The 25,372-nt window shown below is 33.2% G+C and overlaps 2 protein-coding genes across 6 annotated transcripts in view; both read right to left on the bottom strand.

Annotated features, from left to right (window-relative positions):
* Positions 1–21,433: 21,433 nt before the first annotated feature.
* The window catches only part of LOC139897838 (uncharacterized), a 28,842-nt gene continuing 24,903 nt past the window's right edge, over positions 21,434–25,372 (bottom strand). For all 5 annotated transcript variants that reach the window (XM_071880553.1, XM_071880552.1, XM_071880555.1 and 2 more), the window contains 5 exons: positions 23,527–23,631; positions 22,745–23,105; positions 22,535–22,639; positions 22,341–22,456; positions 21,434–22,003 (listed from right to left, as the gene is read on the bottom strand). In XM_071880553.1, coding sequence (XP_071736654.1) covers positions 23,617–23,631 — 15 coding nt within the window. In that variant the 3' untranslated portion in view covers positions 21,434–22,003; positions 22,341–22,456; positions 22,535–22,639; positions 22,745–23,105; positions 23,527–23,616. The remainder of the gene's footprint in view (positions 22,004–22,340; positions 22,457–22,534; positions 22,640–22,744; positions 23,106–23,526; positions 23,632–25,372) is intronic.
* Positions 21,595–22,936, bottom strand: LOC139901446 (F-box protein At2g02240-like). The gene is made up of 3 exons (XM_071884160.1): positions 22,745–22,936; positions 22,341–22,639; positions 21,595–22,003 (listed from the first exon to the last, which is right to left on the bottom strand). Exons 1-3 carry the CDS (start codon positions 22,934–22,936, stop codon positions 21,595–21,597), a joined length of 900 nt encoding a protein of 299 aa, XP_071740261.1.

The following is a 25,372-nucleotide window of genomic DNA, read 5'->3' as shown; positions in this document are numbered from 1 at the left end:
AAATTGTACTTTTTACAACTTTTTGTATATTTTTATAATTTGTACCTTTTTAATCGTTGTAGCGTAACTTTTGTATTTTTAGCTCATAATTAATTTTAAACTTAGTTTTTGCTATAGTTATTTTTACTCCTATATTTTTAGGCTTTGCCGTAGAATTCCTTAAGTGCCTTTTCTTTAGACTAAGATTTAGGTGCTTTAGAATTTTGCGACGCCTTTTTAAGTTTTAGTTTCTTTTTAAGTTATTTCCATTTGGGATTTAGTTTTTCTTGTAAGCTTTAATATTTTTACACCTTTTACTATGTATCAATTATCATTTCAATTAGTAATTTCAATTTGCGATTATAATTTTAAGTTAGTTGTAGTAATAAGGTTAAATTAGTTAAGTATTTTTAAGTTTTTATAAGTTTCTTTTATTTTTCCGTCACCTTTTATTTTTCAACCATTTTTCTTTTTCGACATTTTTCGACGCGAACTCTTTTTCTCTCTTATTTCTCGCTATTCTAGTTTTAGGACTTAGAATTTTTTCTACTTCTTATCTAAATTTCTAAAAATTACGAAAATTTATTTTAAGTGGTTAAATTGATAGACATCAAAATTTTCTGGTTCGTAGTAATAGTTGGATTTGTACGTGGACCGGGTTATTGGAGCCAAACAGTCCTCAATTATATTGAGACCAAACGAATCCTGCCCCTCTGCTGCATCTTTTGGCTATTCGAAACGTGGGCAAAATCAGAAAAGTCTATTGATTGGATAACTTATTATAATTTTTCTTTCCTTTTTAAAACTAATAGAATATTCAGTGAATGCACCGAGCAAGACGTTCATCACCTTTTGTACGTTCACCACCTGTAACTCGATCAAGACATCGTTTAACAAATATAACCGCCGTTGATTTTTCTTTAGAATCGTCATCCAGTCGACCAAGTACTTCAGTTCAAATTTCCGATAATCCATTTTTTGAACCCAACCTCACAATTGAGAATCCAGAAAATATTCAGGAACGGTTCATAGATCCTGAACCATTAAACTTTCCTCCGGAACCACCAATCATTCAAACAGAGATTGTTGAGGAACGAACTATTAAATCAGAATCATCTAGTGATACCGATTCAACAAATTCAATTATGGAGAATCTGGAACCTTTAAGTATGGAAGACCGAATGAGAGCTAAACGCACTGGCCAAGGTCACGCAATTACTCATCCAGACATTAATGCGCCAGATTATGAAATCAAAGGACAAATTCTACACATGGTGACTAATCAATGCCAATTTAGTGGTGCGCCGAAGGAAGATCCAAATGAACATCTACGTACCTTTAATAGGATCTGCACACTATTTAAAATACGAGAAGTGGAGGATGAACAGATATATCTCATGTTATTTCCCTGGACTTTAAAAGGAGAAGCCAAAGATTGGTTGGAATCGTTACCTGAAGGAGCGATCGATACATGGGACGTTTTAATTGATAAATTTCTTAAACAATTTTTTCCTGCATCTAAAGCAGTAAGACTTCAAGCAGAAATTGTTACGTTCACACAGAAGCCAAATGAAACTCTATATGAGGCGTGGACAAGATATGGAAAGTTGTTAAGAGGATGTCCGCAACATGGTTTAGACACCTGTCAAATAGTACAAATATTCTACCAAGGATGCGACATCACTACAAGAAAAGACATAGATATAGCAGCTGGTGGTTCGATTATGAAGAAAACCGAAACTGATGCTTACAAAATTATTGATAACACTGCTTCCCACTCACATGAGTGGCACCAAGAAAAAGACATCATTAGATCATCTAAAGCAGCTAGAGCCGATTCTAGCCATGACTTAGATTCCATTTCCGCAAAGATAGATGCTGTGAAGAGACGAATGGAAAAGATGACTAAGGATATTCACTCAATACGAATTAGTTGTGAGCAGTGTGGAGGACCACATTTGACAAAAGATTGTCTAAGTATTGAATTAACAATGGAACAAAGAGAGAATATTTCATACATAAACCAAAGGCCTGGAAATAATTATCAGAATAATTATCAACCGCCAAGACCGATTTACAATCAAAACCAGAATTATAACCGAAATATTCCATACAATAACCAACAAGGTCCTAGCAATCAACAAGTATCCAATAATACTTATAATCAGCAAAGACCGAATTTTCAAAACAAACCACCACAACAAACCGATGATAAAAAGCCAAATTTAGAAGATATGATGACGAAGCTAGTTGAAACTCAAACGCAGTTTTTCACATCTCAAAAACAAACCAATGAACAAAATGCTCAAGCATTTAGAAACCAACAAGCTTCTATTCAAAATCTGGAACAAGAAGTAAGTAACCTAGCAAGGTTAATAGGTGAAAGAAAACCGGGAAGTTTACCTAGTGATACAAATGCTAACCCCCGGAATGAAACAGCTAAAGCTATTACCACAAGAAGTGGTACAACACTTAAATCACCTGAAATACCTGTTACTTCTGATGAAACTATTCCTACTCCACAAGAACCACAACCTGATCAAGAAAAGGAACAAGAACCGGTAGTTGAAAAGGTTAATAAAGATAACACAGTTAAGGATAAACCTTATGTTAAACCATATCAACCACCACTTCCTTATCCGAGTAAAATGAAGAAAGAAAAACTTGAAGCCGAGCAATCCAAATTCTTGGATATGTTTAAACAGATAAATGTAAATCTTCCTTTCATTGATGTGATTTCAGGAATGCCAAGATATGCTAAATTCTTAAAAGATCTAATCACGAATAGAAAGAAAATGGAAGAACTCTCGGCTGTTACTATGAATGCTAATTGTTCAGCAGTGCTGTTGAATAAGATACCAGAAAAACTATCTGATCCAGGAAGTTTCACAATTCCATGTTTTCTGGGTAGTCTTAGTTCAATAGAAGCATTGGCAGACTTAGGTGCTAGTATAAATCTAATGCCGTATTCACTATACGCTAAACTAGACCTTGGAGAATTGAAACCAACCAGAATAAGCATACAACTAGCCGATAGATCAATAAAATATCCTAGAGGGATAATGGAGAACATGCTAGTTAAAGTTGGTACTTTAGTATTCCCAGTAGATTTTGTTGTTTTGGACATGGAAGAAGATTCTCAAGTTCCTCTCATATTAGGAAGACCATTCTTAAACACGGCTAAAGCAATGATAGACGTGTTCGGTAAGAAACTGACCCTAAGTATAGAGGATGAGAGTGTCACCTTTTCAGTTGATAGAGCAATGCAACAACCACAATCTGCAGATGATACATGTTATTATATTAAAACTATAGATGCACATGCAGAATTATTAGAAGAATTTCCAGAATTACAAGGAACAGGAGAATGTTCTTTAGGAGAAGGAAATGAACCAATTGATGAAGCTGAAATGTTAGCTACACTTATAGCTAATGGATATGAACCAACAACAGAAGAAATTCAAATGCTAAAAGAAGAAGACAGATATCGATATAAATCATCGATAGAAGAACCTCCGAAATTAGAGTTAAAGCCACTTCCAAACCATTTGGAATACGCTTATTTACATGGTGAATCTGAATTACCTGTAATAATATCGTCTTCTCTTACTGAAAATGAGAAATCACAACTCATTTCTGTGTTGAAAGCTCATAAACCAGCCATTGCATGGAAGATTCATGATATTAAAGGAATAAGTCCTTCGTATTGCACACATAAAATCCTTATGGAAGAAGGTCATAAAACGTATGTGCAACGCCAACGAAGACTAAATCCTAATATGCAAGATGTAGTTAAAAAGGAAATTATTAAACTGCTAGATGCAGGTTTGATATATCCAATTTCTGATAGTCCATGGGTAAGCCCAGTTCAATGCGTACCTAAGAAGGGTGGCATGACTGTCATCACAAATGAGAAAAATGAGCTTATTCCTACTAGGACTGTAACAGGATGGCGTGTATGTATTGATTATAGAAAATTAAATGACGCCACCAGAAAAGATCACTTTCCCTTACCTTTCATAGATCAAATGTTGGAAAGATTAGCCGGAAATAGTTACTATTGTTTTCTAGATGGATTTTCCGGATATTTTCAAATTCCAATAGCACCCGAGGACCAAGAGAAAACCACATTCACGTGCCCTTATGGTACTTTTGCTTACAAACGCATGCCATTTGGACTTTGTAACGCCCCTGCAACCTTTCAAAGGTGTATGATGGCGATTTTTCACGACATGATAGAAGAATGCATGGAAGTATTCATGGATGACTTTTCAGTCTTCGGTGATACATTTAAATCATGTCTAATTAATCTGGAACGAATGCTAATTAGATGCGAACAATCAAATCTAGTACTTAATTGGGAGAAATGCCATTTCATGGTTAAAGAAGGCATCGTTCTTGGACATAAAATTTCAAAAGAAGGAATTGAAGTGGATAGAGCTAAAGTAGATGTAATTGCTAAACTTCCACATCCCACCAATGTTAGAGGAGTTAGGAGTTTTCTAGGGCATGCCGGTTTTTACCGACGTTTCATAAAAGATTTTTCTAAAATTGCCACTCCTATGAATAAACTCCTAGAAAAGGATGCGCCATTCATCTTTTCAGATGAATGTATCAAATCTTTTAATATTCTTAAAGAAAAACTCACTAATGCACCGATCATGATAACACCAAATTGGAATCTACCATTTGAACTAATGTGCGATGCAAGTGATTTTGCAATGGGAGCCGTTTTAGGACAAAGGATTGAAAAACGATTTCAACCTATATATTATGCTAGTAAGACATTACAAGGAGCACAAACGAACTATACAACTACTGAAAAAGAACTCCTTGCTATTGTCTTTGCTTTTGACAAATTTCGATCATATCTCGTTCTAGCAAAAACGGTGGTCTATACCGACCATTCTGCTCTTAGATACCTATTTTCAAAACAAGATGCTAAACCAAGATTAATCCGTTGGATCTTACTCTTACAAGAGTTTGATATTGAAATCCGAGATAAAAAAGGAGCAGAAAATCTCGCCGCTGATCATCTTTCTCGTCTTGAAAATCCCGAATTAGAAGTTCTGAATGAATCGGCCATACAAGACAACTTTCCTGATGAATATCTATTGAAGATAGATTATAAAGAAATCCCATGGTTTGCAGACTATGCAAACTACTTAGTTTGTGGATTCCTTGAAAAAGGATTATCGTACCAAAGACGAAAGAAATTCTTCAGTGATATAAAACACTATTTCTGGGAAGATCCACATCTGTTTAAAAGTTGTCCCGATGGAATAATACGCCGATGTGTATTTGGAGATGAAGCTAGTAAAATTTTAAACCATTGTCACACAGGACCAACAGGAGGGCATTATGGGCCTCAACTAACAGCAAGAAAAGTTTATGAAGCTGGATTCTATTGGCCTACAATTTACAAAGACGCACACCTTCTTTGCAAATCCTGTGATGCATGTCAAAGGGCCGGAAAAATAAGTCAACGCGATGAAATGCCACAAAATGTCATCCAAGTATGTGAAGTATTTGACATTTGGGGTATTGACTTTATGGGTCCATTTCCAAAATCTCATAATAATCTATATATACTCGTAGCCATTGATTATGTATCTAAATGGGCGGAAGCACAAGCTCTCCCAACTAACGATGCACGAGTTGTAGTCAACTTTTTAAAACGTCTTTTTGCAAGGTTTGGAACACCGAAAGCTTTAATAAGTGATCGGGGTACTCATTTCTGTAATAATCAACTTGAGAAAGTTCTTAAAAGATATGGAGTAACTCATAAAATCTCCACCGCATATCATCCACAAACAAGTGGACAAGTTGAAAATACAAACCGAGCTTTAAAACGTATTCTAGAGAAAACCGTAGGATCAAATCCGAAGGAATGGTCCATTAAATTGGAGGATGCACTCTGGGCTTTTAGAACAGCCTACAAAACTCCAATTGGAACCACACCTTTTAGACTTGTGTATGGAAAAGCATGTCATCTTCCAGTAGAAATTGAACACAAAGCATTTTGGGCTTTGAAGACATGTAATCTTGATTTACATGAAGCCGGACGTCTACGATTAAATCAACTAAACGAATTAGAAGAATTAAGACATGAAGCATACGAAAATTCGTTAATCTATAAAGAAAGAACGAAGAAATGGCATGATAAAAGAATCAGAAGTTCAAAAGAATTCAAAGAAGGAGACAGAGTTCTTCTTTTCAATTCACGATTCAAGCTATTTCCTGGAAAATTGAAATCAAGATGGTCTGGACCATTCATAGTAAAAAGAGTTTTCCCATACGGAACGATAGAATTGATAAATTCAAATGGGATTGAATTTAAAGTTAATGGTCACAGAGTTAAACATTACATACATGGTCCGATGGAAGTCGACAACGAAGTTAATCACAATTTCGACACCACAGCTAACTAAGTGTGGGGAGAATCAAGTCTTTAAAGGATAATATGTATTTCTGTTAGAGTTAGATTGTCTGTTTTCGTGTAGTTCTCGAAAATGGAACACGTATGGTCTTTCCCTAGCAGACCCTAAAGAACTAGTCTTCTCCCCCCATTCTGAATTTTTATTTTTTTTAGGTTTTTACGTAATGAAGACTGCCTGTGAACTAAACCATGGTCTAATGCTACACGCTTTGATCACTAAAAGAAATAATGACATACTACCGAGTGAATTAGTATCAGTAATCAGAGAAAGAATGGACGGAGTTAGAAAAGGATCAAGATGCGAAGATAATAAGTTACAATTTGGTAAAGGAAAATCAAAATCCGCAGCGAAAAGAAGAGCACGACACCTAGAAAAATGTCACAAATGCGGAAAATGGTCACATGGAGGTAAATGTTCAAATAATCAAACCTATTCAAATACCGAATTTGTTACTTTATGCAGAGACGGACCGTTCATATGTTTAGAAGAAAAGACAATGAATGCTCGAGGTTACGCCTATGCAGCCATGGAAGACCAATTAAACCGACTATCTTATGAATATAATAGATCATATAACTAAGAAATCTATTTCACAGGTATGTCTGTACAGTTTTTATTTTTATTTTTATTTTTAACCTTTTGATAATAAACGCTAATTTGTTCGCTAAAAAGTATTAAATTGGTATTAAATAAAATTAGGTTTGGCGACCGAAATTATTGATATCATTCAAAAATTTATTACATCACTGCGAAATTTAACGTTTATTCTTAAGGTATAAATATCTTTAAACAATCAAACCAAAATATTTCAAAAATTCGTCATGAGTTAAATTAGGTCTTGGAACCGAAATTACTTTACCGAAAAGAGGGGCGCATATTTTTGATAATATTTGATTGATTAAAGTGGGATAAAAAGACAAAAAGATTTTTAATTTTATTTTTTACCATGTTTTTAAAATTAATATTTAAATCTTAAATTAATATTGTAAACTTTGTAAAAACAATATTTTTAAAATTGTAAATATTTGAAAAATTAATATAAGTTTGGTATGAATTTATGAATTTTTAAATTAAGTTTGGTGTGAATTTTTAATTTTTAAAATATGAAATTTTAATTTTATGCATTTTAAATTTTGAGTTTGGTGTGAATTTTTAATTTTAATTTTGAATTTTATATTTAAGTTGTGTGAATTTAAAAACAAAAATTTACTTTATCTCATTAAGTTAAGAATATGATTTTTAAAATTCGTCGTAAGTTGAAGACTAGGTCTCTGAACCGAAATTGCTTTACCCGAGGGAGGGACGAGAACTTTTATTATCATTATTTTTAATCTTATTGATTTAAAGTATGCCAAAAACATTGAAAAAACCCAAAAATCTTAGCTTTTAAAAACAATCGCTACAAAAAGACAAATTTTAAAATTTTGTCGAGGGACGGACTAGGACATCGATCCGAAACGACCTCGTCCTAAATAACAAGGGAAACAAAATTTTAAAATTAATTTCTTAATTGTTTTATAAGTTAAAGATTATAAAAAAAAAAAAAAAAAAAAAAAAAAAAGTAACTCCGCGACTCGCGGATTTTTAAGTGAAAACCTCCGCGACTCGCGGAGGGACAAAATTACAGAAAAAAAATAAAACTAGCTGCTCGATCAGATAACTCACACACACACATAAACACCCAAATAACAGCGAAACTGCACCCGAAAACCCACGAATTTCACCCCCAAAAATCTCAATTTTTAACCGTTAATCACCAAATTTTTTGCTAAAATCATGTTGAGAAGGATGATATCTAGGAACTACTCAAGAAAACAGGTACAATTACACCCCAAATCACCTTTAAATCCGAATTTTAGTGTGTTCTTGAGCATATTTTCATAATTTGAATTTTGTTAATTTTTAGTGTAATTAGTGTTAAATTGTTAGTATATTATGCATGTATAACCTAGATTGATGCTTGTTAACATGATTTGAAGCCAAAAACTTCAAAATCTTTAGAATCTAGGGTTTGTGTTCTTGAGCAATTTGGGGCTTTTTGATATAAACAGGTTATGGCCGATTTTTGTCATGAATTATTGCTAAATTGAGTAGTGTAACATGTCTAGGTAGTTAAAAGATCCAAACTTTGAGCCTAAACATGATTTTGAGAATTAAAGTGGACTTTTTCAAGTCCAAAATTCATGAACTTGATTTTTGAAAGATAATGCCATTTGAGACTTGTTTATTTGCTAATAATGATTATTTTGACATGTTATTTGAGTTGAATGCTTATGAACTTGGCGAAAATTTTCGTATATGCTTATTTGAAAAAGTGTAGATTTGATAAAAATGTGAAAATAAGCTTAAGTTTGATGTAAATTGATAATGTCATTGTAATTATTTTGATTGATGATTTTGCTGACACTAATGCATATTTGGATGCACAAAATTTGTGTTTGATGTGTTTTGCAGAATGAAAGGGGTGAATCTTCATCCCAAGCCCGCCATGCTCCTGCTGAGAACTTGGAACAACAGGAGGTAGATAACTACTACAAGCAGGATGTACCTCATCCAGTCATGACCTTTTCAGATATGCACTTGGAACAGTTGCACCCGAACCTGCGATTTGACAGACTTTGGATAGATTATCCAAAATATCAACGGGGTTTGCATACTCTTCATTCCAAGGTTGTTGAGGTACCGAGGGTCATAGAATGGGGACCCTTGGAAGCTGTAGAATTGGCCGGGCCAATTAGGGAATTACTGGTACAGAGGTATGGTAATTCTTCTTTTAATGACTGGATATGTTTATTCACCATACGCAGACCTGTATATAAAGTATGGTGTGAAGAGTTGTTATGTAGTATAGAGTTGAATGATCGGGTAGCGAGTTTAACCGATCGTTCTTTTATTAGATTTTTGTTAGGCGGTTCGATGCGCCACATGTCTTTACTGGACATGGCTCAGGCTTTACGTATATACACGCCTGAGGAATTAGCGTCTGCCGATTGTAGAGGATTGATACTAAACGGTAGGAAAATAGATGAAAATTTTGATACACACGGTGTGTGGAGTCAAATGACAAGCCATCACCGTTTCAAAGGGGGAAACTACTCTTATTTGGATATAGATAGAGCCGAATTAAGAGTAATACATAGATTTTTAGCTAACTCGATTACACAAAGGGGTAAAAACAAAGAAAAGGTAAATGAACAAGATTTGTTTTACCATATGTGTATTCGAGACCCACACAGCGCTGTAAGTATACCATATTGTGTGGGTTATTATTTATCAGCTATGGTTCGAGGGATGCGTCCACATAGCATAATAGGAGGTGGTATTTTTATTACTTTGATTGGTGAATATCTCGGTGTGGATATAAGTCGGGGGGGATTATTAGTAGAAGAGCCAGAACCCCGCGACACTATAGGTTTAAATGTATACCATGGTGCGAAAGTGTTGAAGCGGCGAAATAACGCCGCAGTACGATACAATGGTAGACATCCACAGGTAGAGAGAAACCAGGAACAAGGTAATGTAGGAGGGGGGCAAGAAATTCATAGGTTTATAGCTTCTCAGGAATACGAAAATGCTAGACAGAGAGCATTTGAAGATTGGCAAGTTCATCAGAACCAGATCATAGCGCATTGCCAACACATAGGTAGAAACTATATTCCTACACCGAAACCCGTCTTCCCTCCTTGGTCGATAGAGATGCAGCCACCATATCCTACGTATGACCCTGCCGAAGCATTCTATAGCACTTATGGTTATGCGTGGAACCCCTATTGGTACCAATATCATCCTTAGTTTACTTATTTTTTTTTTTATTATTTTGTAATTTGTAATTATTGATATATTTAATATTTTTGTTAATATTGTAATCATTTTTATAATTTCTAACTTTTATTCTTAGATTTTAATAATTTTTGAATGTGGGGTAATAAACCAAACTTCAAAAATATGTATATATGTTTGCAGTTTATCTTATGTACACAACAGGGTAAAACAACGCATTTTCAAAGACTGGCATTAAGTTCAGCAAAAGCAAGTAATTTTGACGACAATGATGCAAAATGTATGTGAAATAACAACAAGACGGAATGAACAAATGACGTGCACCATTTATCATTCAGCAAACAAACGCCAATATATTTGGAAACTTTGGTAAAAATTTAATCATTTTCACACAAATCACCCTCAATCATTTAAATTGTTACTGATTTCTTGCAAATGAGGGCATTGCAAGATCTTAAGTGTGGGAAGGGGTTAAATTCTTTCGGATTTTAAAACTTTTACTTTATACACTTGGTTACCATTAAAAATACTAGTAAAGCAGTAGTTGTATTAGAATCTAGTGCTCTCTAATAATAAAGAACAGCCCTGGTCTTATATACTGACTACCCAATTCTAGTAAAATTTTTAAAAATTTTCAAATAAATGAACGATAAAACTAGGTTTTAACACCGAAATTATTGTTACCTCAAAAAGGACATAAATTGAGAAACAAACTAAAATGTTAAAATTCATTTAAAATGGAATAGAGGACGATAAAAAGAAAAATAAAAAGCCAAGTGTGGGAAAATTTACCAAGTTATTTTAAACATATGTCACATATATTTGTAACAAATAACTGAAAATACTTTTGCTTTGAACTAAACTAAACTGTTTTACCCAATGAAAGAAAAGAAGAGATGGATCTACACGATGAATCAATTCCATCATTAAAAGGAAGTAAAGTCTTCCGAAAAAGACACGCGCTTCTTGATTTAGGTCATGAAGTTGTCGTTCAGATCAGCTGTAGGTTGACGAAAAATCTAGAAAAGTCATCACTAAAATCAGCAGGAAATCCACGGACCTCAGCATTAAACAGGGTCGTCAAGTGGTCAGATTTATCCTAACCATGAGAAGGATTTATCTCGTACAATGGGGAGGCACCGTGCAAATTAGCTGGATAAGACTAATGAATCAGATCCCCAGAAAGGATAATCTCCTTAAAGATTAAAAATCAGCTTTTAAGCCTGATATTACTCAATCCTTGAGATTGACCTTAAAGATTGAGAATTACAAACTCATGGAATTCAATGATATCTAAACTCGAGCTTAAACAAGAAAATATTTTGATCAAAAATACAAACCGATTTGTTTTCTGAAAACCCTATTTTCAATACGTTCATTACCATTGAACGTAAAATCCTAGGAATTCACCTGGAATTCATTAGGTCACCTGAATTAAATCGGGTGTCAACCGTAAGAACGGTGGTTGCATAACATGGTCAAAGACAGGACCTTGTGCCAGACCGACAAATTATAAGGGTGAGCTTTACTATTGCTCCTACCAAGGATAGTAATTGCGTCCGACACGTTATAGACCATAATCAAAAGCATGTCACGGGACATTGCCTTAAACAGTTGCTTGTTCAACGCTTTCCTTTACAACCGGACGGTAGTTTGCCGAAAGGTAATATACGGGACAAGTAAACTGGACGTGTTGCTTTCCTAATACAAGGTTAGCAAGTGGGTGACACAAAACCGCAAGTTTTGAGCTAAAATTTTCAAATCTGAAACCCACCAAACCCACAAAAATATTTTGCAAACACCGGTAAAGGGTTATTCCGGAAAACTTATCTAGGGTAAAAACTAGATTTAATTTTCAAAAGATCAAATGTTTTCATAAAGATCCAATTTCCTTAATGGATCTAAATTTTTATAGTCATGTGGGACTGTAAACCATATCGTTACTACCATTGTTTATACCGCCATAAAGAAATCACTGATGTACAAAGTGTGAAGAATAAAGAAGTGATTCTAGTATTTCAAGACGATATTGCTTGAGGACAAGCAACGCTCAAGTGTGGGAATATTTGATAATGCTAAAAACGAACATATATTTCATAGCATTATTCCTCAAGAAAGACAAGCTTTTAGTTGCAATTGTTCTATTTACAAGAGATATTCGTTTAAATAATAAAAGGTGAAGACAAAAGACAGATTCGACGAATTGAAGACGCAAACGACCAAAAAGCTCAAAAGAACAAAAGACAATAAAAAAAGGTTCCAATTATTGATAAGAAACGTCTCAAAATCACAAGAGTACAAGATTCAAAACGCAAAGTACAAGATATTAAATTGTACGCGAGGACGTTCGAAAATCCGGAATCGGGACCAGAGTCAACTCTTAACGCTCGACGCAACGGACTAAAAATTACAAGTTAACTATGTATATAAATATAATATAATATATAATTAATTATATTAATTATATATATATTATATATATTAAAAACTGTCGGCAGCCAGAAACTCCAAGGGTGTGAATTGAAAATACCTCTCCGCGACTCGCGGAGTTTGAAGGGCTTTTTGCCGCGAGTCGCGGAGCCCCAAATTTCATTTCTGGCTATAAAGCCAACCGAATTCTGATCGAATTTATCATCTTATTTTCTCAATCTCTCTCAATATATACGTAATATATTTATATTTATAATTTATATTTTAATTTTAATTCTAATAATAAGGTTATGTTAGCAAATGTTGTAAGGGTGTAAGTCGAAATTCTGTCCGTGTAACGCTACGCTATTTTTAATCATTGTAAGTTATGTTCAACCTTTTTATATTAATGTCTCGTAGCTAAGTTATTATTATGCTTATTTAAAACGAAGTAATCATGATGTTGGGCTAATTACTAAAATTGGGTAATTGGGCTTTGTACCATAATTGGGGTTTGGACAAAAGAACGACACTTGTGGAAACTAGACTATGGGCTATTAATGGGCTTTATATTTGTTTAACTAAATGAAAGTTTGTTAATGTTAATATAAAGATTTACAATTGGGCGTCCCTATAAACTACCATATACACTCGATCGGACACGATGGGCGGGGTATTTATATGTACGAATAATCGTTCATTTAACCGGACACGGGAATGGATTAATAGCCACTAGAATAATTGAAACAGGGGTGAAATTACATTCAAGGGTAATTGGTGTAATTGTTAACAAAGTAGTAAAACCTTGGTTTACACGCAGTCGATAACCTGGTGTATTCATTAAACAAAGTATTAAAACCTTGTTACAATTCGAATCCCCAATTAGTTGGAATATTTATCTTCGGGTATAATAATAATTTGACAAGGACACTTGCAATTTATATTTATGACTGATGGACTGTTATGGACAAAAACCAGACGGACATATTGAATAATCCAGGACAAAGGACAATTAACCCATGGGCATAAAACTAAAATCAACACGTCAAACATCATGATTACGGAAGTTTAAATAAGCATAATTCTTTTATTTCATATTTAATTTCCTTTATTTTATATTTAATTGCACTTCTAATTATCGCACTTTTATTTATTGTTATTTTATCGCACTTTTATTTATCGTACTTTTTAATTATCGCAATTTAAATCGCATTTTTATTATTCGCAATTTCATTATCGTTATTTACTTTACGCTTTAATTTAAAGTCTTGTATTGATTTAATATTTTACATTAGGTTTTAACTGCGACTAAAGTTTTAAAATCGACAAACCGGTCATTAAACGGTAAAAACCCCCCTTTATAATAATAATATTACTTATATATATATTTGTATTTTTATAAAAGTAAACTAATATAGCGTTGAGCTTTGCTTAAAGATTTCCCTGTGGAACGAACCGGACTTACTAAAAACTACACTACTGTACGATTAGGTACACTGCCTATAAGTGTTGTAGCAAGGTTTAAGTATATCCATTCTATAAATAAATAAATATCTTGTGTAAAATTGTGTCGTATTTAATAGTGTTTTCCTCTAAAATTTAATAGTATTTTATACCCCTCTGCTTTGACATCAGGTTCCCACATGTTTAATGACTCACATGGGCTGCTAAGGAGCTGATGATTGAGTGTATATACCAATAGTATATACATCTAGAAGCTGTGTATTGTACGAGTACGAATACGGGTGCATACGAGTAAAATTGTTGATGAAAATGAACGAGAATGTAATTGTAAGAATTTTTATTAAGTATAAGTATTTTGATATATGTTCTTAAGGCTTTCAAAAGTGTATTAATACATATTAATACAATACATATATATACATTTTAATTAAGTCGTTATTTCATCGTTAATCGTTACTTGAATATATTGTTTCGAAACCCTTAAGTTAGTAGTCTCGTTTTATGTATATAGTTCATTGTTAATACACTTAATGATATACTTAATTATCATTATATCATGTTAAACATAATGTATTAATATATCTTAATACAATACATATGTATTTATTTTAATTAAGACGTTATTACGTCGATAACCGTTACATATATATCTTGTTTCAACTTCCTTAATTTAGTAGTCTCATTTTATGTATATAACCCATTGTTAAAATACTTAATGAGATACTTACTTATCATAATACCATGTTAAATATATATATATATATATATATATATATATATATATATGTCCATATATATATATCATCATGTCGTTTTTACAAGTTTTAACGTTCGTGAATCGTCGGACAAATTGAGTGGTCAAACGTTTACATAAAATCCGTTACAATTAATCAAGTCTTAACAAGTTTGATTTTTTAAACATGTTGGAAACATTTATATATATATGTAAATATCAATCTCAAATATATACATATATTTATATACATATCTTATTTACAAATAGTGGTTCGTGAATCGTCCGAAAAAGTCAAAGGTTACATGAACACAGTTTCAAATTTTTGAATTTTAACTTAACAGACTTTGCTTATCATGTCGAGATCATATAAAGATTAAGTTTAAATTTAGTCAGAAATTTCCGGGTCGTCACAGTACCTACCCGTTAAAGAAATTTCGTCCCGAAATTTGATTAAGGAAAGTTTGATAATGGAAGTAAAATTATTTTTGTATCAAGAACTATAACTTGAATTCTTATCATGAATTCGATTGTTCATATAATCATTATCAAGGAAATAGATTAATGGAGTATTTTGAATACCTTGAATGAGTCGAGTTCCGTTTATGAATAACACGAGTTCAATAAATATAGAGTTTTTCATCTTTGCGAAAATATGAATAGAATAATTCGATTACGCGAAGAGTATGAATGAAGCTATCGTAAAAGATGGAATTGAGGAAATAAAGTTTCGTCTTGATTTTTGACGTAGTCACAGTTGATTTCCGGATTTCAAGGAATGTAAAGAAAATCTTCGAAATCTATAAAAGATTTGATTTTTCAGGATTTAAGGAAATTAGGATCCTCTTTAATTAAATGCGATAATCTGCCTCGATTGCTCTGTCTGTTATATCCACTATAAATTGACCTCTTCCGACTCATTATTATCACCATCCCTACTTTCTTCATCAATTCATACATCCAAAAGATTGTGAAAAATGCTCAATCCAGTTCTGGTTCTTGACCTAATATTGACGTTCGCCACCATTATCCTTCTTTTCCAGCTCCCTCCGGAGGAATCTGTTTATTTCTATTATGCTCTAGGGATTGTTGTATTTATCATTCTCCCGTGTCTTTATATTGCTATACGCATTGATATACACGGTTTGTAATTTCTGATTTGTTATCGGGCTTTATATTTTCCTTTATATTTTGGAGTTCCATGCTTTTGTTTTCTCTTTTCGACTTTAAGTAAAGCGATCAAGACGTCTCGATTTTATAGGTACGAAATTTCGAATGAACATAACTAATGTTTTAAGCAGAAAGGAATTATAATAGCACGATTTAATTTGGTAAATTACCGGTATCACGGAAAAGATAGAACTATCAAGAAAATATGTTCTTGATATTTTTAGAGGTTAAATAGAATGAAAGAATCGTGTAACATGGCACATGATGACGATATAATCTATGAATCATCATGTTCCAATAGAAACTCAGCATGACTTACTATAATATAACCACGTTGATCAGGCGTCATTATATTATACTAACTCATGCTTCGATTCCCAACACTACTTCAAAAACATTCATAATCTAAACTCGAAGTTTATAGAAATTTAGAAACTAAAACAGTTTCCTTTAAGATGTAACACAGATAGCACGAAGAGATAAGTAATTTTGGACAAGAATATTTATGAAAATATCCTCAGAAATATTGAGGATATTTATGATGATATTTTTGGAATTTCTAAAATCGAAGGTTGATGAGGAAAATTCTTCCGCAAGTATATAGAATAAGTAAGGAGCAAGATATTCACTAAAGATTTCATCGGATACAGAATCATCTGGATTCTTTATGTACAAGTTTAGTCCTTGTGATTTGTTCACTGTCTCCTTCATAGTTTTGCTTAATCCGCTTTCTAGTATCAATTTTCTGTTGAGCGTTTCCAACACTCTATTCTTTATCGTCAAACTTTTGACTGTTAAGGTCGTTTACAGTTTTTGCTGCTTCTTCATAATTTTCAAAACTCAAAGATCTAATTCGCAGGTTGGGGTGCTTTTCAGAATTCTAGAATTGGAGTATGTAAGTCCAGGAGATAGACGTCATATGTAGGTATATAACAGTTGACGTAGAAACGTTGCAAAATTCAAAATAATGATTGATGCTTCCCAGTATGTGGTATGACAGTTATTGTTACAAGACGTTGATGAGTATATGATGGATTTCAATGAATAATGATAGTGATATTTTGGAGTGATTTAAGTTGCAAAGTAACGGAGTCGCTGGTATGTTTACTGCTAATATGGTGGAACATAAAAGGTTCCCCGGTAACAACGATAGAAAGGCAATCGTATATATCAAGGTTTAATTAAGGTTTCTCCAAATGAAACGTCGAAGTTGTCTTGCTGAAGGTGTGACAAAACTGGATACTTGAAAAGGAATTGCAAAGTTATTTTCAGTAATAATAATGCCGAAGGGTTTATCACGAATACGTGTTAAAGTCTTACTTATGTTTAGAGAGCTTTCCAGGTGTATGACTATAACTATAACTCTTTCTTTCTGTCGATAATGTGTGGTTGGTTCATCTTCTCGATTGATCAGTAGTTGGGGTATTTTCAAGAATCATAAAGGGTTTGAACGCAGGTTGTAATCGTCAATATACATATGATGTTCAAGATGAAATCATTCAGGATTTTGAATGAATATATTTATGAGTTTTATGAATAAGAGTGATGTTCTAGCACAGTTTTGAATTCAAAGTATGGTTTTGAAAGATGTAAGGATCTAAGAGTGATGCTATCTGTTGTATCTTGACTTGGATTCTGATCTGTAAAAATCAGAATATGTAATTGAATCTGAATGAAAATGGCTGTTCTGATTTCTATGGAAGAATATATATCGTTGTGAAAGTAGTGAGTATAGATAATGAATATCAAATAATTGAAGAGTGTACAGTGTAACATATTAATTGTGAACTTAAATATTTCTCGGTGGAAGATGTTGGTGTTCGTGGAATTCTTGTGAATTTCGCAAGGTACGAATGATATTTTCTAAAAAGTTTCAGGTACATATGAAATGAAAGTGTAAAATCAAACTTAATTGAATAATACACTTGGTTTATTAGGGGACAGAATTCTTTGAGGTGATGCAGAGATTTAGGTTGTTAACGAAGGTTGTATATTATGGCATTTTAGTAATGTGAATTAATCGAGTAGTATTTACCCTTCAAAATTCACACGTATCAGATTAGTATGAAAAGATATAATATGGTTTCAAAATTCATATAATATATATATATATATATATATATATATATATATATATATATATATATATATATATATATATATATATATATATATATATAAATTCTTTGGAAAGAATGAGTTAATATTTCATAACTCGATAGTATAATATTCTTATTGGTGATTGATGTGTTGATATCTGCGGTGGTTATGGAACTTGTGGAGCTTGTGGTACTGTCGGTGTTGATGATGATAGTGAGACTGCTGGTGATACAGGTGCTGTTGATGGGGGTACTGGTGATGCCGGTGGTGTTGCTGGTGCTTGTAAGTTGTGCACCATATTCTCCAGATTGATTACTCGATCGCGAAGTTCGTTGACTTCTTCTATTACTCCGGGATGATGGGCGGTCGGAATGAGCGGATGAATAAGGTTTAGAATAGTAGATATGACGTAATCATTAAGAGCTATTCTGGAAATGAGGGTGAAGACAGTGTTCCGGACAGGTTCGCCGGTAAGTGCTTCAGGTTCTTCGCCAAGAGGGAAATTTGGTGGATGGAAGGGATCGCCTTCTTCTTGTTTCCACTGATTAATTCGATTACGAACCCATCCCCAATTCATCCAGAATTGGTGATGGCTAATTGGTTGGTCCATTCCGGTTACACTGCTTTCGGAGCTCAGGTAGAAATCCATATCGGAATAGCTGTCGGAATCTGAGGAACTTGAACTAGTTGCAGGATTCATCTTACACGGTTAGATAAAGGATTTTCGGTATGAAATGATTTTCGGATATTGGATGATATTCTATTTGCATAGAATACCTATATAGAGTACAAAGGATTCCGCAAATTACGGAGGAATTTTCGAAAGCTGTCAGACAAAGTTTACAGTAACAGATACGCTAAGATACGAATTATGTCTATACACTTATCATGCAATCAATGCAGTAAGATGTGTCTAGACTAAGAATGTTAAGCAGGTAATTTCCGACAAGAAATGATAAGCAAAACTTTTGACATGCAGACACGGTCGAAGTCCAGACTCATTAATGCATCATAACAACTTATCAGTTAGACACACTAATGCAAGACCTGGTTCGCTAAGACCAACGCTCTGATACCAACTGTAACGGCCCGTCCAAATCCATATGGACGAATACAATAACATTTGGTCCCATTTCTAGGTTTTGACCTCTATATGATACGTTTTACAAACATTGCATTCGTTTTTAAAAGACAACTTTCATTACAACGATAGTTGACAAATATGCTTACCATTTCACAATATAATCAGACTATAAATGACTTAATCTGTCATTTACTTTAATATAATCTTGTTGAACTCAACGACTCAAATGCAACGTCTTTTGAAATATGTCATGAATGACTCCAAGTAATATCTTTAAATTGGGCAAATGCACAGCGGAAGATTTCTTTCATACCTGAGAATAAACATGCTTAAAAGTGTCAACCAAAAGGTTGGTGAGTTCATTAGTTTATCATAAATATTCATTTCTAACAATTTAATAGACCACAAGATTTTCGTTTTCATTTTCATTTCCATAATCATTATACAGGCATTTCGCAATCTGCATAAAGATAAAATAATTCATATGGTGAACACTTGGTAACCGAACTAACAGGATGCATATAGTATATCCCCCGCATACAGGCATTTCGCAATCTGCATGCTATATACCGGCCATCGCAATCAGTATATATCAATCGAAGTACTAAAGCATTCGTACCCCGAATGGGACTTGTCAAGGTCCATAGATCTATCTTTAGGATTCGCGTCAATTAGGGGCCATTTCCCTAATTCTTAGGCTACCAAGCTAACAAGGGGCGATATTCAGTATTCGTAATCTAACCATAGAATATAGTTTAAGTACTTGTGTCCATTTCGTAAAACAGTTTATAAAACAGCGCATGTATTCTCAGCCCAAAAATATATAAAAAGGGAATAATGAAACTCACTTTCACAAATTTTCAATTCGTCGAAAATCAGACTTAACTACGTATCGATTCACGAACCTATAACAAATATATACATATATATCAAAGTATGATAAATATATTCAAATCATATTTTTATTTACGTGTTGATGATTTAAGTTGTCAAGTTAGCAGTCCAACGTTAGTAGTCCAATGTTAGCAGTCCAACGTTAGTAGTCCATATATATAGTTCAATACATCACCCTGGAATAATCAAGACGTATTGTAAATATAATGTCTAAGACTCAATCACAACCCATGGTACAACTATTGTCTTTGAAGTTATCTCGACGTATTGTGTACATGTGTCTTACGATTTATCTGACGTATTGTAAATATATTGTCTAAGGCTCAATCACAATCCATTGTACAACTATTGTCTTTGAAGTTATCTCAATGTGTTGTGTACATGTGTCTTACGATTTATCTGACGTATTGTATATATATTGTCTAAGGTTTAATCACGACCCACTGTACAAACTGTTGTCTTTGAAGTTATCTCGACGTATTGTGTACATGTGTCTTACGATTAACCAAGACTAGTATAGTACAAGGAAATATGTATAAATATAGGTATAATACAAGAAAAGTTAGCTAGGACATGGTTAGTATAGATTTTTGCAAAATAATCCCGTAGCTATTTTGGTGATTTCTAACCAATCTTGTTTTGACCATATCTTCTTCGTTATAAATCGGTTTTGAGTGATTCAAATTGCTATGGTTTCGTAACGAACTTTAGTATTTAGAACTAAACTAAAAAAGTAGTGGTTTATAGTCGAAGTTACAGGTTACAAGTCCATATTTTAAAGAGGTAGTCATTTCCGTCGAAAGAACGACATCTTGATGACCATTTTGAAAAAAAACATACTTCTACTATGAGTTTAACCATAATTTTTGGATATGTTATCATGTTTATATGAAATATTATTTTCCCAAAATACAAATTTTTAAATCAAAGTCTAAGATAGTTTTTTTTTTATTATCCAACCCGAAACAGCCCCCGGTTTTACTACGACGGCGTATGTCCGGTTTTACGGTGTTCTTCGTGTTTCCAAGTTTTAAATTATTGAGTTAGCATGTCATATAGATATAAAACATGTGTTTAGTTATTTTTAAAAGTCTAGTTAGAAGGATTAACTTTGTTTGCGAACAAGTTTGAAAATCCCGATTTATAATATGACTATAAATTACTATTGTGACCGAAGTTTGATCGTGGGCTTGAATCAGTAGAAATTTATTAGATTTAATTAGGATTTCATGGTATGTATAAATATTGCATGAACAATACTTGGATCCTTTGAGGTTTTCATTATTTAACAGTTATTGAGTAATTGGGTGGCAACTGGAGAGCATTAAGATACATGAACTAGATACATGGAGAAATTGAGAATGTGATTTGAGAGTTATTAACTGGCAATTGGAGAGCATTAAAATACATGAAATGTATACATGAGAATGTGTAAGTGACTGAAAACCTACATGAAACATAAAACATTTCCTAACTCAACTCATTTGTGTCTTTTTGCTACATACAGGAGGTTTTTTGCCGATGCTAAAAGGATGAATATCTTATGCGGGCCGAAACTCCAGGCCACTGACACTAAGGCCAGACATGGTTCCTTCATAACTTTTAAATTTTAAGTTCACAAGAAGACAATCATCTTGATCAAGTTCACGATTCAAGTCAAATTTCGACACACGAACCTCCATCCATCCGTCTTCCCTTTCTTCTGGAACCCGAGTTACATCATTTAAATTCCATGGGTTTGGATTTGTAAAATAAATAATTTCAGGATCTTTGTTTTCTCGGTGGAGTAGATCTCGTACTTTGACGGGACCGTTCATCCCTTGAGATTCTTTTGAGAGCTTGAACACAAGGAAGCAAGTATACTTTGTATCGCTTGATAACATATGATTTTCAACCGCGCACTTGATATAAAAGACTACTTGTGGCAGCAGCTCAATTACCTCATGAAATCTACATATATAGTATATCGTGTGATTACGTACTTCTTAAAAAATTCCTGGCTATGCCAAATTGTTCAAAAAGGGAGTGTGACTAGAGGGTGCGCATAATGCGCAATTCACCCGGGTCTCGCGATCAGGGGGGCTTGATTACCCGAGGTTTTACCTTCTATGGGGGAGCCAATGTGCTCGTTCATAGGAGGGTTTCCTCGCTTACCCAAAAAACGTACTTCTTAAAAAATGAAAAATCAGAAATGGGAAGCATAACTTTTACAAATCATTTGTTGACACATCCTTGGTAATTCGTTATATAATCCACAAGAATAAGATAACATATTTCGAAGGCGAACCTGGATTCGGCTAATGGCTTTGACTCATAAAACTTTGAGTCAGAAGAGCTACTGAAAATCGTCGTGGCGGAAAGCATGAGATGTTTCTTTCCATTCACTTCACTGAGCGAGAATAACTGTACAATATTTAAAGAGATATTGCTATTGAACGACGAATAATGTTGTTCTTTAACCGATAGAAATGAAATACGGACCTTTTCATTAACCGTTTGCAGTATTTGTTGCACGTCTTCTGTAATCAAATTCGATTTGAAGACTTGATGAACTTCTTTTACTTTATCTATATATTCATGTTCCACCTATATATAAATATATTGAATTAAATATACCATATTATAATTAGAAGCGTAACTTTAATCATTAAAGAAATTTGAAACAGAACTAAAGAATATATCGAAACTTGCTTTTTTAAGAGCTCGAAACTCAATGCCTTCAACGTATATAGCATCATCACCACAATAGTGTTCTGAAAGACTCTCTATTAGAAACGAGATCTCAACATTATCCTTCTCATTCAAGAATCGGTACAACTCTATTTTCATCCACTCGTGGTCTCTTTTTGTTGCAAAATATGAATGCAAGGTTTCATCCCCCATTTTGTACTTGAGGTTAACATATATGGGTTTACTTGAAAAGACACTCAATTCACAAAATTTAAAGATTAAATAGACCCCATATACGACATCCGGTGATAAAGATTGAGGTTTTGTTTCGATTTTGATCATCATGTTAGAAATATCCAACATCTCTACTACTTCATGAAACCTGTGCATGTGTTTATAAGATATTAGTATTTTTTTTAACTCAATAATTTCATTATATTAGATTTTCTAGATATCCACATTATAATTTTGGCCTAGCTAACTCGGGCTTTGATACTAGTGAAAGGACCGGTGACCGGTTACAACTCAACAAACACCAACCATATAACACTCATGAGATCCTTAATACTCCAAAAACAATTGATAGTACAAGGAGATGCTCATGAGCTTATATGATGGTCCTGTCCATTCAATGTGGGATTGGGTTCCGTATCCCCCGTTTTTTTTGTAATCTCGATTGAGGACGTTTTCCTTTGGAAAAAGGAAAACTACCTCGTTTCTATATGAGTTTTAATTTTTTCAAAAAAAAAAAAAAAAAAAAAAAAAAAAAAAAAACAATACACACGCAAAGAAAGAAAAAGAACCTTGATTCTGTAAGAGACCGCCACTTATGTGGAGAATTGTTTGTGTATATAAACTTTGTTGCTGATATCAATTCATTTCTTTCTTCGTGACTAGAATGAGAGTACCTGTTATACAACAAGAAACAATTAATTAAAACTCATTCTCTGTGATGTGTAATGCATGTACATATTTTGAGTTATTCCTCTCAAGAATCGTTTTATATCAATAAATAAATTGCAAGACATAATTAAGACATGTATACAATAAATAAATTGTTGCACATAATTAAGACATGCACACTACAATGGGTAGAATAAAACAATAAAACGAGTACTTAAGTGGTAGACATGGAGACTTTCGCAATTAAAGACGTATTTACATGAACCAACCAAAGTCTCCTAATAAAATGTTGAAGAAGCAAAGGGTATATATATATATATATATATATATATATATATATATATATATATATATATATATATATATATAGTGGTAGGATCAAGAGGGAAGTAACCATTCGGGGGGAAGCGGGGGGAAGCAAAAACTTTTTTTTTTTTTTCGTTTTTTGAAAAAACTTTGTTCACGAACATTATAGATGAGATGAAAATATGAACATTTAGTAGAGACACTTTGTGATAAATGTTTTTATTTTGGCGGAAAAACGCTCGAAGAAGTAATATATAACAATTATCGTGTTTTTCGAGCGTATTTTGAGGTTTTAGCTATTGGGGTTTAGATATTAGAGTTTATAGTGTTTAGATATTAGGGTTTAGAAATTTAGGGTTAGGGTTTAGATTTAGGATTTAGATTGAGTTTTTAACACGAACGGTTTAGAGTTTAGGGTTTAGGGTTTGGTGTTTTGGGTTTATTCCATAAACCCAAAACACCAAACCCTAAACCCTAAACTCTAAATCGGGCTAAATTTTACTTCACAAAACATGGAAAAAAAAACGTTCATATTCTTCACGAACAATATTTTTCTTGAATGTTATTTTTGTCGATCGTTTTCCCGCCTAAATAATAACATTCATCACGAAGTGTCTCTTCTAAATGTTCATATTTTCGTGTGATCTTGATGCCGGAAAAAAAAAATTTCAAAAAAAACGAAAAAAAAAAAAATTTTGCTTCCCCCCGCTTCCCCCGATTGGTTACTTCCCCATTGATCCTGCCCCTATATATATATATATATATATATATATATATAAGAGATCAAAGGATAAGTGGTATTTTTGAGATAAGGAGATAAGTAAAATGAGATTTTTATATCTTTTACATTAGAGCTCCAATTTAAAAAAAAAAAATCGTAATCTACTGACATTGTGTAGATTCATAATTTTTTTTTTTTTTTTCAACAGGAGCTTAAAATGCATCTGATGCATGTTAACGTTTTTTGAGGTTTTTTTGAGTTTTTTTTAAGATTTAGCCCGATTTAGAGTTTAGGGGTTAGGGTTTAGGGTTTTCGGGTTTACTCCGTATACCCTAAACCCTAAACCCTAAACCCTAAACTCTAAACCGTTCGTTTAAAAACTTGTTCTAAAACCCTAATTTCTAAATCATAATTACTAAACCATAATTACTAAACCCTAAACAATGTTTTTTTTAATCAAAAGTCATTTTTTCTTTGTTTTTTGTTAAGATGCATCTGATGCATGAAAGGCAGTTAACATGCATCAAACAGCAGATAACATGCATCAGATGCATCTTAACGCTCCAGTTGGAAAAAAAAATTCTGAATCTACACAATGTCAGTAGATCACGGAAATTTTTTTTTTTAAATCAGAGCTGTAGAACTCAAGATATAAAAATCAGAAAATCACTTATCCCCTTATCCCAAAATATCCACTTAGCGCTGGATCTTCTGCACAC

Source organism: Rutidosis leptorrhynchoides, chromosome 3, assembly GCF_046630445.1.
Source record: "Rutidosis leptorrhynchoides isolate AG116_Rl617_1_P2 chromosome 3, CSIRO_AGI_Rlap_v1, whole genome shotgun sequence".
Taxonomy (NCBI): Eukaryota; Viridiplantae; Streptophyta; class Magnoliopsida; order Asterales; family Asteraceae; genus Rutidosis; species Rutidosis leptorrhynchoides.
The sequence above is the reverse complement of the archived record's forward strand: the minus strand, read 5'-3'. Positions and strand labels throughout refer to the sequence as shown.

Excerpts from the sequence above, each read along its gene's own strand:
- LOC139901446 (XM_071884160.1), bottom strand. The coding sequence starts at position 22,936 with ATGGGGGATGAAACCTTGCATTCATATTTTGCAACAAAAAGAGACCAC. Across the intron at positions 22,640-22,744 it reads AGTTTCGAGCTCTTAAAAAA|GTGGAACATGAATATATAGA; the intron begins GCAAGTTTCGAT and ends ATTTATATATAG. Across the intron at positions 22,004-22,340 it reads AAGCCATTAGCCGAATCCAG|ATTTCATGAGGTAATTGAGC; the intron begins GTTCGCCTTCGA and ends CTATATATGTAG.